This window comes from Palaemon carinicauda, chromosome 5 (genome assembly GCF_036898095.1).
Source record: "Palaemon carinicauda isolate YSFRI2023 chromosome 5, ASM3689809v2, whole genome shotgun sequence".
In the NCBI taxonomy this organism is placed as follows: domain Eukaryota; kingdom Metazoa; phylum Arthropoda; class Malacostraca; order Decapoda; family Palaemonidae; genus Palaemon; species Palaemon carinicauda.
In genome coordinates, this window is record NC_090729.1 from 116,884,048 (window position 1) to 116,898,238 (window position 14,191).

General features: G+C 41.1%; 1 protein-coding gene and 1 long non-coding RNA gene across 2 annotated transcripts in view; one reads left to right on the forward strand and one right to left on the reverse strand.

The window, feature by feature from the left end:
* Nucleotides 1–9,827, forward strand: part of LOC137641430 (uncharacterized) — a 40,609-nt gene extending 30,782 nt beyond the window's left edge. Inside the window, exons 2-3 of the long non-coding RNA XR_011044515.1 lie at nucleotides 7,085–7,229; nucleotides 9,747–9,827. This is a non-coding gene — a long non-coding RNA (uncharacterized lncRNA). The remainder of the gene's footprint in view (nucleotides 1–7,084; nucleotides 7,230–9,746) is intronic.
* pcx (pecanex) overlaps nucleotides 6,995–14,191 on the reverse strand; it is a 56,721-nt gene continuing 49,524 nt past the window's right edge. Inside the window, exon 18 of the mRNA XM_068373968.1 lies at nucleotides 6,995–7,214. Within this exon, the coding sequence (XP_068230069.1) occupies nucleotides 7,074–7,214 (141 nt within the window). The 3' untranslated portion in view covers nucleotides 6,995–7,073. The remainder of the gene's footprint in view (nucleotides 7,215–14,191) is intronic.

The following is a 14,191-nucleotide window of genomic DNA, read 5'->3' on the forward strand; positions in this document are numbered from 1 at the left end:
CTAGCAGACTCGGAGTCGACCCTTCTTCGGCACCGAGACAGGCTTCTAGGTCTTTGCCAGGATCTGGGGATCGTGGTAAACCTTGAGAAGTCCTCTCTGCAGCCATCCCAACGACTGGTTTATCTAGGCATGCTGATAGACACCAATCTCCACAAAGCCTTTCCATCAGACGACCAGATAGCAAGGCTGAGGAGGGTGGCGGATCCCTTCCTCAGGCGAGAATAGCTCCCCGCCCAGTCGTGGTTGCGTCTCTTAGGTCACCTGTCCTCCCTGGCTCGTCTGGTTCCAAACAGCCGCCTCAGGATGAGATCCCTACAGTGGCAGCTCAAGTCCCGGTGGAATCAAGGATCCGATTCCCCGGACATTGTGATCCCGATAGGATCTTTGGAACAGACGGACTTGCTGTGGTGGCTGGTCGACGAGAACCTGCGGAAGGGAGTGAGTCTTCTCATCCTCCCCCCGGAATTGACTCTGTTTTCAGACGCGTCAAAAGAAGGGTTGGGGGCGCACGTTCTGAACCAGAGGGCCTCAGGCCTTTGGTCAGAATCCGAAAAGTGCCTGCACATCAACCTGCTAGAATTGAAGGCCGTCTTTCTGGCTCTTCAGCAGTTCCAACGGACCCTGGCGGGTCACTCCGTGGTGGTGATGAGCGACAACACCACGGTAGTGGCTTATATCAACAAGCAGGCAGGCACTTTTTCGCAGCAGCTATCCCATCTTGCAGTAGAGATTCTGAGGTGGACCGAAGTCCACTCGATAACACTATCAGCTCGCTTCATTCCTGGCAAGAGGAATGTGCTCGCCGACAGTCTGAGCAGGGCCTCGCAGATAGTGAGTACCGAGTGGTCTTTGGATCCTCAGATAGCCAACAAAGTCCTGACTTTGTGGGGTTCCCCGACTGTGGACCTGTTCGCGACAGCGTTGAACTTCAAGCTGCCTCTGTACTGCTCCCCAGTCCCGGACCCCAAGGCACTCTGGCAAGATGCTTTCCAGCAACGGTGGGACAACATCGACGTGTACGCCTTCCCACCGTTCTGTCTGATGAGAAGGGTGCTCAACAGAACCAGACTATCGGTCAACTGTTCGATGACTCTGGTAGCTCCGCTATGGCATCACGCGGAATGGTTCCCAGACCTTCTGCAGCTCCTGACGGAGCTCCCGGGGGAACTTCCTCCACGACACGAGCATCTCAGACAACCCCACTCCGACATCCCTCACAAGGGCGTGGCCTCGCTTTGGCTTCACGCCTGGAGACTATCCAGCGTCTCCTCACGGAGAGAGGCTTTTCGCAACAGGTTGCGGAGAGAATGTCTCGGCACCTGCGAAGGTCCTCTGAGGGAGTCTACCAGGCGAAGTAGAGAGTCTTTTGTGGTTGGTGTCGTGGGAGGGGTATCTAGCCACTCGATGCCACTATTCCAGCAATAACGGACTTCCTCGTTTATCTGGGGGAGGAAATGCGCCTTTCTGTCTCGGCAGTGAAAGGCCATCGCTCAGCCTTAAGCTTGGCCTTCAGGCTGAAAGGCGTGGATATTTCTTCCTCGCTAGAACTCTCTCTACTCATACGTAGCTATGAGCTTACCTGCCCCCAGTCGGAAGTGAGACCTCCTCCTTGGAACGTGGTTCGGGTTCTCAGGGCTCTTAAGAGACCTCCCTTCGAACCTTTACGCCAGGCCTCCGATCGCCACCTGTCTTGGAAGACGGCTTTCCTGCTCGCTTTGGCTTCGGCCAAGCGGGTTAGTGAACTTCATGGTCTCTCGTACGACATCGCCCATTCAAGGGGATGGGGGGAGGTAACGTTCAGGTTCGTTCCTGAGTTTGTAGCCAAGACTCAGAATCCTGGAGTGCCGGATCCTCGGTTCGACTCTTTCAGGATCGCGAGTCTCCGCTCTGTAACAAGCGACCCAGACCAGCTGCTACTATGTCCAGTGAGGTGTCTGAGGCACTACGTGAAGAGAACGGCTGCAGTCCGTCCTCAAGTGCGAGCATTGTTTGTGAGCACAGGCAGGACTAAGAGGAGGGTCACCAGGAACACCATCTCAGCTTGGATTCGAAGGGTTATCCACCATGCCTTGAATCCAGACCCTCCTCCGTCACGTCGCCCTAGGGCACACGATGTCAGGGGTGTTTCTACGTCCCTGGCCTTCAAGAGAAACTTCTCTGTGACGCAGGTACTTCAAGCTGGGGTCTGGAAGCGTCAGACGACCTTCACAGCCCTACCTGCAAGACGTGACCCACAGGAGCGTAGATACGTTTTCTATCGGCTCTGTGGTGGCTGCACAACAGCTGGTCTAACCTCAGGCTCCTTTATGGACAAGTAGAAGTAGGTTGAGGGCGTTGTTACCCAGTTTTAGTCTGCGTGAATGAAAGAGTATGTCTGACCCTTACTTCTTTCTTCATTCTCCCCTCTCTTGGGGAAGCAGCATCCTGGTCCTCGCATAGCTGACCTTGACCTCTGCAGGTAACCCATGCTTCTTTGTGCTCCTAGTATTAAGCTTAATACTGTTGCGTCCCCCATACCTTGACGAGGTGGTATTGGGAACGTCCTATCCTAGATTCCTATCTAAAGGTCTCAAGGTCAACTTCATAGGACGAGTCACACCTTCCTCCACACACAACTTATGTAGGCCACTCATTCCTAGCGAAGCAAGGAACTTGTGAGGTGCAGGGGCTCCTTCTCTCAAGTGCTGCTCACTGAGGGATTGAGCCCTCGGGCAAAGCCGAAGTCAGTAAGGCTGGGAACTTTCCACCCTTCCTAAGGGGTAAGTCACCCAATGTAAATAGCATGGTTTGTATTTCGGTTATGGAACAAATGACAAATTCGAAGATAATTTGTATTTTTCCTAACCATACAAACCTTAGCTATTTACACATATTTGCCCGCCATCCCTGGCCCCCAAGTCAAATCCTACCTCTAAGTGAAGTGAAGCAAATCACCGGTGTGGGGGGGGGTGGGGGGGGGTAGCAAGCTACCCTTCCCCTACCCCCCGCTAACTACCCTCGTTGAAAACTATTGGCTCGTCATTCCAGCTACGCTAAAAGGTAAACCCATTGTAAATAGCTAAGGTTTGTATGGTTAGGAAAAATACAAATTATCTTCAAATTTGTCATTTTTTTTTTTATGTCTGCACAAAGCTGCATTTTCCCCATGTTAATGGCATAGACCATTTACAGGATCATTCACACATTTCCTCCCATCTTGTAACTTTTGATTGTTTGTTTTAGCACTAATTCTCATTGCTGTTATAAACAGGGGGTTTTGACATAAAAAAGATTTGTTTTTGGGCTCAAGCCCCGTCGTCCTGATGGAAGTTCCTCAAGGCAGCTTTCTACTTGGGATATTTCTGCGAATGATATACCTGAGAATTTTACCTGTACACAGGTATCACTGTGTTGCAACCCCTGGAGCAAATATCCTGAAAGATATCATGTATGTAACAAGGACGTGTTTAAACACAACCACGGGTATCCTTCTCACGAATAGAGTTAACCTTGTCTAGAAGGATATGGGATAGGATTGATAACGTGGGTAGCTGTTACAACTCCAATACCAGCGTGTAAATGTAAATACATATGCTGGTCGCCATTCCTTTCAGCAGGGCCATTTTGATTAAGTGTTTGCGGAGTTTCTGCTTTGATTTTCACAAAGTTTTAGTGGTTTTTGATTATAGATACTTACACTTCTGCTTCTCCACTCAAGTTGAATACTTTGTGGTTTGTTTTGGTTCTCCCCTTTTATTTTTCGCTAGCTTATTTTGCTGGTCAGACCCAACCCCAGATTGGTCATAACTATTAAAATAGATGTTAGTAACAATTTAGGAGAGTAATACAAGACATAGTGCTCTTGTCACATATATTACAAAAATAAAAATCACATTGTTTGAATTACTAATTTTTGATAATAAAGCTTTATCTTCTTAGTTTGACTAACTACTGTACTACTACACGATAAATTTTTCTTATATAGGCTGTCAACATAATTAAATTTTAATATTGTCAGGAAGGCTATTTTTAAGTAAATAATTTAAGTTTAGCGGCTTGAAAAGAGTATATAATAACAAAGGTATACAAGATATAGCAGTGATAATTAGAATGAAATATTTAATGAGATACAAGTAGTCAATGCATTTTCAGTGGTTATAAGTGACCAAGTATCATGAGTATGCTTCAGACACACAGTTAATTCTTTCGATGTTAATATCAGAAAAACTGACTTTGCCATGAATAGGGTTTTAAGGGTTTACTCCATAATGTAAAGTACACATCGATACAGTAAACTAAAAAAGTTTTGACTTTATTCTAATTCTATGTTTTTTTTTTTTTACTATATTTGTACAGTTCTGGTGTAAAAGGGTCCCTTTTAAAGGAAGAATGCGTATTGTCATGACTCTGTACATTTAAGTGTACAGGAATTATATTTACAAATTCACTTTTAATTGAAGCTTTTATGGAACATTTTTGTTCTGTTAATTATGGTTCATTAAATTTCATTGAAAGAGTAATGGGCATCAGAAATTGGAGGTTTCACCAATTTAAAAGAATAATCTGAAATATGCAGTGGTGAGCCTTGAAAATAAAAAGCAACATACTATTTCTGGGTTAATTCAGATTGCTATTATTAAAGACATATTTGTTTCCAAATGAATAACTCATATTCTGAGCCAATTAAACTGTAATGTACATAACTGATATAAAAATGAAAGACAAACTTCACTGAATTGATAACATAGTTACGTCAAACTTCAGTCTGCAAATGATTTCACTATGAATGGTTACAATAATAGCCATTTCAACCAAAACTTTTACTCCAGTACTGTACCATACCTATAAGTACTTGTTCCCCAGAGTATTTTAATAACTATACATATATAAAAATTTGTACTCTATATTGTGTATCACTGTATATCTAACAAGACTAGCAAATATCACATATCTGTATCATTTTGAAGAGAAGATAGTAAAACATATAGGAATGTAGTAAGTGGGCAAAATATCTAATTACAGGGTATTATGTCTCACTGTACAAGAGGGTAAGATTGTACCTAGTTTTCCATTGTGACTATTTTAACATAAAACTAAAACATTTCTACACTAAACATCCAGATGCTTTTACACAGTAATTACAATGACACACATGAACAAACCAATGATTAAATATTCACACAGAATTTCTTTTCAATCACATTCTCTTGGATTATACAGATACCTAACAGAGGTCATCACAAGAAAGAAATTTTTTTACAAGGTACATAATATTGTTTTTAAAATTTTAAGTCTGGAATTATATATTTTCCATAACTCGTGAACCCCAAATGGAGGGGCATGTACATTAATCGCAAATGTTGAGGCCAAGCAATTTCCTTACTACATTAGTAACTTAAAAAAAAATTGTGAGAGAAAGACTCATAGCATGGTTTAGTAAAATGATTTTTGGAATTGTATTTTTTAATAGCTAAACTGTGACTTTCAAGTCTTATTGTGAAAATTTACATAGCTAAGTAATGTTTATTTTTGGTTTATATATAAATTTCTAGAACTTGGAGACTGAAATCATAATTGAGGAAAGCTAGGAAGTCATCTAGACAAAGAGTAAATTGCTGCTGTTCAAGCATTTAATTACAAATTGCATGCTTTGTATACTGGGTTATATATAGTTATAGAGTATAGTATAGGTTATTGATCATATACAGTAAGTGGAATTGTAAAAGCAAATTCTGAATGAAAAGAATTTTCATGTATTGAAAAAAATCATCCAAATATCTACTCATTAGATTGGATTCATTAACTTAGGCTGTAAAGCCTGATAGAAGATAGTACATGTAAAAGTATATAGAAAAAAAAAAGGGATTTTGACGAAGGAAAAATCTATTTCTGAGCGAGGGACCTGTGTCGCCCAGTGAAATGCTCCTTAAAGCACCATTTCTAAGGCATAAATATTGCTAAATATACCAGAGAAAAAAGTTGCATGGAATGCCAGGAATATACCCAGCTCGCTCACCCCTAAAGGGTGTCGGTATTAAAACTGGGGCGAGTGATACCACTACCAAAGGTCCCTTTCCAATTAGACTTCTCCCTCCTCAAAATCCCCCGTTACTACGAGGTGAGTTTAGTAAATCGCAAAATCGGAGAAAGAGGAATTTTATGTAGGTTGAGTTGTATATTCAATGATAGGTGTCTAAGTATGAATTCTGCCATTAAAAGTTAAATATAGAGCAAGATGAATTTAATAACTTGGAAGTTTTTATGCACTGCATTGTTTCATTACCTCTAGATGGGGTAGTCAGCCAAGTAGTGCTACTGTATATAAACTATACAGCAAGGTCATACATTAAAAAGTCCTTAACCACTTCATAAAACAACTTCACTGTATTTTGAAAGCCTTAATGTCATTTAAAGAGAGTTGCTATAATATCAAAACTATATGGATCCCATAGGAATTATTTTAAATCTCCCTTTACGCCCATAAGACATTATCTAAGTCATGTCCTCTATTTTTTTCAAGTACAGTATATAAGATTTTACGTAATATGGAAAATTCCTGTTTATATTAATGGAAATTAATTTTCTCTGCTATAGGATTAAAGAAAAAAACATTTCCGACATCTGACAGGGAGAGATTGAAAGGATTAAAGAAATAAAAGCTCAAAGAAAGAATAGTCAAAGAAAAAATTGTAGATAGGTAAGAAAATATACAATAGCAAATAATAATGAAGGATACTGGTGGTATTATGTATGGCTAAGTATGCAGAAAGCTAGAGTTGTTCCTCAGGGTTAGTCCTCTATCAATTATACTTCGTATAACAAGGTAATTAGCAATTGCCTTTCTAATTGTATTCATAATTTTGATTCATAATTCCATACTTTAAAAGTAGTAAAATTTTCTGTACCCAAACTGTTCTTACAACCAGCTTACCCAAGCATATAAGTATATTATTATGTTATCAATATATAACTTGTCAAAAAGAAATTAACGGATCATAGAAGAAATAATTTGGCATTTACAGTTTATGGTAGTAAATTTAGTTACGTACACTTGCTCTAACTGTGGATACTCTGGTAAAATTGAGAAATGTCTTTTATTTTGCAGATGTAAGTTGCTGTAAGGTGGCATTTAACCAGGGGACAGCCAAGCGTAGAGGAGGGCTGGCAAAAATTGGGTAACCTAGTGGAGGATCTGCTGCTTGCACAGTCAGGTTGCGTAAGAGACCAGGTTGAGCCTGGAAAAAGAAAAAGTCTGTAATATAACTTATTTTTCAGACTATAGTATGGAATGACTGACAATTTTTCATCGTCAAATATGAAATTAAACATTTTACTCCTGCTTATTAACTAACAGGGTGCAATTTAAACACTCCTATCACAGCATATTTCCCTTGGTGAATGGGAGCCTTAAATTGTATGATGCTGAATATAGGTAAAACATTTTACCCATGAACTTCTGAGAGTATGCTTTGAACTTCAAGTGCAAGGCTATGTAAGGCAATGGTTTGTCTGAAAGAAACACATTTTAATCAAATTTATTTCAATACTAACATGTGGTTTCACCTTGCATTCTCACTCAAAGCTCTTATTATTAGAACTTAAAAGTAATTTTCACCCTCACTCCCATTATTTCAACATTGACCTGTATTTCACTTTGCGTCTTCCTTGAAGCTGACCCTAAAAATTAAAATATTTTTTAATGGTAGGCCATGACATTTGTGGCAGTTTATGGTAAGAGTGGGAACGTTATATATTCTCCGTTGCCTCTGATCTTGAAGGCTGTTCTATTAGTTTGAGGAATTTCAAGGCTCATTGCACCAACCAGGTTATGATGCAACTGTAATCGGCCATAAATGATGATCCTGTAGTACTGAGTCTTCATTGCCAACTGCCTCCCTTTCGTAGAGGAGTCTTTCAAAGTCATGAAGCCACAGATAGTATATGCCTGCTGGATATGTCCTTGGCCCAACTATGAAAAGGACATCATAGAATACACCCATGACAATATCTTCAATCGAACGGCCAAGAAGATCGTGCCATTGGGACAAGGTGACATCCGAAAGTCTTCGAGAAAGTGGCCGAGGACAACGTTTTGGAGTACTTGAAGGGTATGATGCTAGGCTAACCAAGGAGGACCTTGCTAATCTTGTTTCCTCAGCAAGCAAGGAAGAGGGAAGAAAAAGATTTGAGTGATAAAGGGGAACACTGTATCACTCGAAGTTAGGGGAGATGGTACAGAAGTCTTAGGAATTGAAAAATCCCTTCTACCAAATGGATCATTCCATGGTGTGTGCCTATCATTTGAGGAATTGGAGTAATTGAAAAATCTCCTCTAAAATATGGACCATTCCATGGTGCATGCCTTAAATTCCATGCTTGCCAGGGAGGGTTTAGCTCCTTGCAAAAACATCATGGACTTCTCTGATGACCTCGGTGGAACTTACACGGCAATAATGTCGATGATTATGACGAATCTCTCTCATTTCCCTGCACAAGACAGATTATGCATTTTCAGTGTTACATGTCTTAATGAGGCATATATTGGAACTACTTATATTAATTTTAGAATTTCAGAATGTGCAAATTTTCTTCTTGCACTATTGCTGTTTAGTTATGTGCCTACATTGTTTACTCTTAGATAGATGCATGGCTTTACATCCTCACCTATGCGGGCTGTTTCCAAGATAACGGGTTCTCTTCGTGGCACAGCCACTACAATACCCCATATGTGCACTGTATTAAACATTTATTCCTTTGTATTTTATATAATACACTATACAAAACAGTATTTCATTCAAGTTTTACATATGTGAAAGTGTGAAAATACTTTTCTGGTAGATGTTTGATATTTATTTTGGTTACAACAGTGATGACTTATCTACTATATCATTTATGTATTATGTAAGTTCGCAACATCACACATGCAACAAGAAAGATTTTTTCCCCATACCATAAGTGATAAGTTTACTCCTTTAATGTTCTTCATTTTTGGTTAGGGGTAAGTACTGTACCCTCCATTGGGTTTCCATGATAGTGACCCCTTGTATAGCTGCATTACTTTCCATGTAGGCTACATATTAATGTTCAGGTAGAATACAGTATGTGTTTACAAGCAATGTTTTCTCTAATATATGGTCAACTCATCGCCCTATAGTAGACCTTAAAACGGCAGTGAGTAGGCAAGGAAAGGTTTGTATGAAAAACTATATTTTATCAAATCACCACTTCTTTGAAGTCATATATGGGCTTGCAAGTTAACTGTGCAAAAGCAATGGTGAGTAGTCTTACTAAACCAATGTACAGTATGCCATTTGTGTGTCTTTTACCATGCCTCTAATTACCTGAGATTGCCAGGGTGTGACTGTGTGTAGCTTGCTCATTGATGCTGGGAATTTTATTTAATAGAACATTGAGATCAATGACTTCGAATCCACTATAGCCATCAAGTATTTATTAATAGTTTTGATTTTGTTTTTTCTAAGTACTTCATTTACTTCCTTAATGAGTATTCTCGTGATTGTTATCTTTTTCTTCAGTCATAGGCTAGTTACCACTTTCTAGTGGAGGTAGGTTTTTTATTATTTCTTAATACTTTGAGAGAAAACAATCTTGTTATTGCCCTGTGACTGAAGATGGTGCCATTGTATCATTTTTGTTTCAAACATTTTTCTATTCTTTAGGTGCAGTTGATTTGCTAGTATTATTTCTTATTTCATATTGTAGTGAGATGAAATAGAGATCTTTAATTTATTAATATTTTATTACAGTTTTGTCCCATGTCCATCTCTTCGATTTTTGCAATATTTATAGACCCCCCCCCCCCAGATTGCAAGGTATTAGGACTTCATGTAAGTATTTGTTATTCTGAATTATTTTAAAAAGTAATACTTAATTCATAAGAAATGGCAGCTTGCATAGAATATTTGGAGGATTCAATAATATCTTGTAGTATTAGTTTTGTTTTGCACATGTGGAATAAGTAATTTGTGCCTATGTAGATACAATCTTTCATCTTTTAAGGATCACTACAACTACAGCTAATAGATGGCAAGTGGAATGGTCCTGGCCACCTGACTACAAACTGGCTTTTGACTTTGGCTGCTTAGCAATTGAGATGACTTGTGACAATAACGCAACTGAAACAGTCTAACAAATTAGATTTTATTCTTCAAAATTCCCAACAAACTGGTAATTTAGGCAAGGAAACAAATGGGTAGACAACATACATGATATGAAACTTACAATTTTAAATATTTAACTTAGCTGGTGAATATATAATAGCTGCAACTCTGCGGCTCGACAGAAAACACACTCAAAAAACTCGCGAGCGATCGCTATGAAGGTTGCGGGTGTGCCCACCAGCGCCAACTGTCGGCCAGATACCACTCTTGTATGTAAACAAAACCTTCAATTCTTCTCTGTCGACGTTGACGACAAGACGTATCAATACTCGCTGTAAACCTGGAGTTTTCTCAACATATTTGGTGAAGTACTTCATTTTGGTTTGAGCTTTCGCAGTGCAGGTGTTTTATCTTCATCTTAAATCTTGAACTCGTTTTTGGATAGATTTAATTTTTGATGACAGAGAGTATGGACTTTCTTTGACTTTTAAATGGCCGACCCTTCCCTTAGACGGAAGTGTGTTTAGGCTTTTAGCAATTATCCTATCACGTTATAAATTAATTATAGATTTTCCTCTATATATTTTATATCTCAACCGCCTTTATTAGGCCTCTTCGATTAGCTTTCCATTAATAATAAACATCAAAATAAATTTTAATGATTTGTTTATATGCGACCTTTCCTGAGAGTAGGCGGTCCTAACTTGGAAACCGAAGTTAAACAACGTTGAGCCCTTTCAATCGTAAATAGCTTTTAAAGAGCTAATGATTTAAAACTTATTAAATGAATATTTTTTAATAGATATTTTATGAAAGATTTTCTTTGAATAGTCTTCGTACTGTTTCAAAGATGAACTAACGTTTAGTTTATTTATGCTACGCAGTTTGCGCTCTATCGTTACGATAGAGAGAGAGAGTATCACGGTTTCACTTTGCAGAAAGAGTAAATCGATTCTGACGTTTTGTTCATTCTTCTTTCAAAGCTTAAATGTTTTAAATTCTATTTTAAAGGAACTTTTTAATTGAAAAACCTTTCAGTTTTTTCCTTTGGTCAAATAACCTGTTTTTTTGACGAAACGTAAGTGGGCTCTTCTCTTAGGTGCGAAATCGAGAGAGAGAGAGAGAGAGAGAGAGAGAGAGAGAGAGAGAGAGAGAGAGAGATTTTTATCTCGTCCCAAGCGGGTAACGTTGTTCTCGAGTTACTCTCGTCCCTAGTCTCTGTACGGGGAGAAAGGATAAAACGTTTTTAGTTTTTTATTCTCGTCCCAAGGCAATGTACGGTGAGAGATTGAAAACGTAGTTTTGAATGAACTAGTGTTTAGTCTCTTCCCCAGCCACTGAATTTTTTATCTTAAAATATGTTTACTGTTTTTTGCTGGTATTAATGTGCTTGCATTATACGACTGATTTCGCAATTACAACCTTTTGATGAGGGTAGAATTGCGTGCTTCAGGTAGAAATCAGTTTTATTCATACCTAATGTGAATTGTTAAAAGATTCGATTTCAGTGAAATAAGTGCAAAACAGAAAATCGTAGTGATAAAGTGATATTGCGCAAAGTGTTATCAGTGTTGCGACCGAGGGTTCGTCTGTTCGTGCCTGTCGTTCGCCTAGTCCGGGACCTATTGCAAACTCCCAAGCCCAGGGAGAAGTAATGTCGTACGACTTATGGGTTCGAGAGGCTTTGATCAGCGAACAGACGTTCCCTCTATGGTATCGGGTGTATCTTACCAAGATCACCCCTACCATAAGGCGAGAGAGACGATTTTCTCCTCGTCATCCGAAGGCTTTTCGCATAAGAAACCGTGAAACAAGGTTTCGAGGCCCTTTAAGCGAAAGTCAGTCCTTTCAGGACAGGTCCAGCGTCCTGGTTTTAACCATTAGGACAGCTCTGACCCTATGCAGTCATCGGAAGACTGCTCGCCGCCTAACAAAAGCGTAACACAGACTCCGAGAGTCTTTTTGTAGGCAAGGTTTTGCGGTCACAGACGTTACCCTCGTCTCTTACCGCAACCATTCCCGTTGATCCTAAATGGGTTGTACGGCAAGACATGCAGAATAAGCTTGCCTCCCTTATGGAAGACTATTCTGCCGATAAGTCCGTTGAGCCTAGCCGTTTATCTCATCGAGATCCTGGCTTTCAACCACCCTAACGTTCCTTTGTGCGTCCTGTTGACGTTGGCGTAGCTAAGTCACGTCAGTCAGGTTGTTTAGAACCACACTCGATGCGGTTTCGTGTGGATTTTCAGCCACATTTGGACGTTAGGCCACTTGCTGATGCTCCTGTTGACGTTCAGGACGTTCGCTAACAATCGGAGTTGACTTGTTTTGACGCTGAGCGTCAACCTCCGCATTCTAGAGTTGTTTTGACTGCTCAGTCTAGGCGGTCAAAGCAGTCTCGAGTGGACGCTGTGCGTCCTCACGCACCTGTTGTTGTTGACAGTTCACAGACTGTCAAGCAGTTACATGACGTTGCGTCCTGGTCTCTCGCACCTGTTGTTGTTGACAGTTCACAGACTGTCAAGCAGTTACATGACGTTGCGTCCTGGTCCGCTACTAATGCACCAGTGCGTGTGGACTCTGCTTGTAAAGCATTGCCACCACGGTAGGTCTCTCCCTTGCTTGAGACTCAGCTATTATCGGACAAGGTTCCTTCAGATGAGGAAGTTGCTGTTCCCCCTCCTACTGATATTCCCTTGAGGACTCTGTCAGACGGAGAGGAGCCTAAAGCTGCTTAGCCCTCTATGGACTTTAAATGAATCATGCTGATTTTTAAGGATCTTTGTCCGGATCTTTTTGTAACTGCTGCTCCTCGTTCGCCTAAAAGTCAGAGCTTACACTAGGCCTAGCTACTTCAAAGCCGTTATTTTATAAGCTAGTGCTCTCTCGCTCTTCTAAGAGAGCTTTACGTTTGCTAGGCGACTGGTTTATCACCAGGAGGAGTTTGGGGGATACAGCCTTTGCTTTCCCTTCTTTTAAACTGGCTTATAGAGCGAGAGTCTGATATGACACGAGAGAAGTTCTCGGCTTGGGAGTTCCTGCCTCTGCCCAGATAGACTTCTCAAACCTCATAAACTCTCCCTGGCGCCTGGCCATGAGACGCTCCAAGATTTTACAGGTCAACTTCACATCTGTTTTCCAGCCTTTGAAGTTTTGCTGTACAATTATGTCATGCATAAACAAGGCTTTCAGGGATGGCTCCAATGATCTGACAGCCACGTTCTCTGCAGGAACAAGTCCCTCAGGGATGGCTCCATGATTTGGCAGCCATGTTCACTGCAGGAGTACGTAAGAGGCAAGTGCGCTCAATGTGTTCATTGTCAAGACAAACTTCACGATGAAGTCTACCAGGCTGTCTTGACAGCATTTATGGAAGGCGACTGGATGGTCTCTCTCGACCTTCAGGAGGCATACTTCCACATTCCTATACTGTACACCCGGATTCCCAACCGTTTCTGAGGTTTGTTTACAGGAATGTGGGGTACCAGTTTCGAGCCCTGTGCTTTGGCCTCAGTCCTGCGCCTCTCGTGTTTACGAGGCTCATGAGGAATGTGGCAAAATCCCTCCATCTGTCGGGGATCCGAGCCTGCCTGTACTTGGACGACTGGCTTCTCAGAGCATCGTCCAGCCTTCGCTGTCTGCAGGATCTACATTGGACGTTGAGTCTGGCCAGGGAGTTGGGACTTGTGGTCAACCTAAAAGTCCCAACTGATCCCATCCCAGATTATTCTATATTTGGGGATGGAGATTCGCAGTCAAGCCCTGCTCGAAGTCCAACTAATGCTGAAAAGAAAACGTTTATTCAGTCAGGAGTTGGAACAGTCTCGTAGGGACTCTCTCATCCCTGGAGCAGTTTGTCTCACTAGGGAGACTACCCCTTCTGCCTCTCCGGTTCCATCTAGCCTCTCACTGGAACTAGGACAAGACATTAGAGACGGTATCATTCCCAGTCTCCGAACCAATAAAGGCATGCCTGAAATGGTGGGACAGCAATATCAGTCTGAGAGAGGGACTATCCCTAGCAGTCAAGAACCCAAACCACGTGTTGTCCTCAGACGCGTCGGGTTTGGGTTGGGGTGCGACCCTGGACG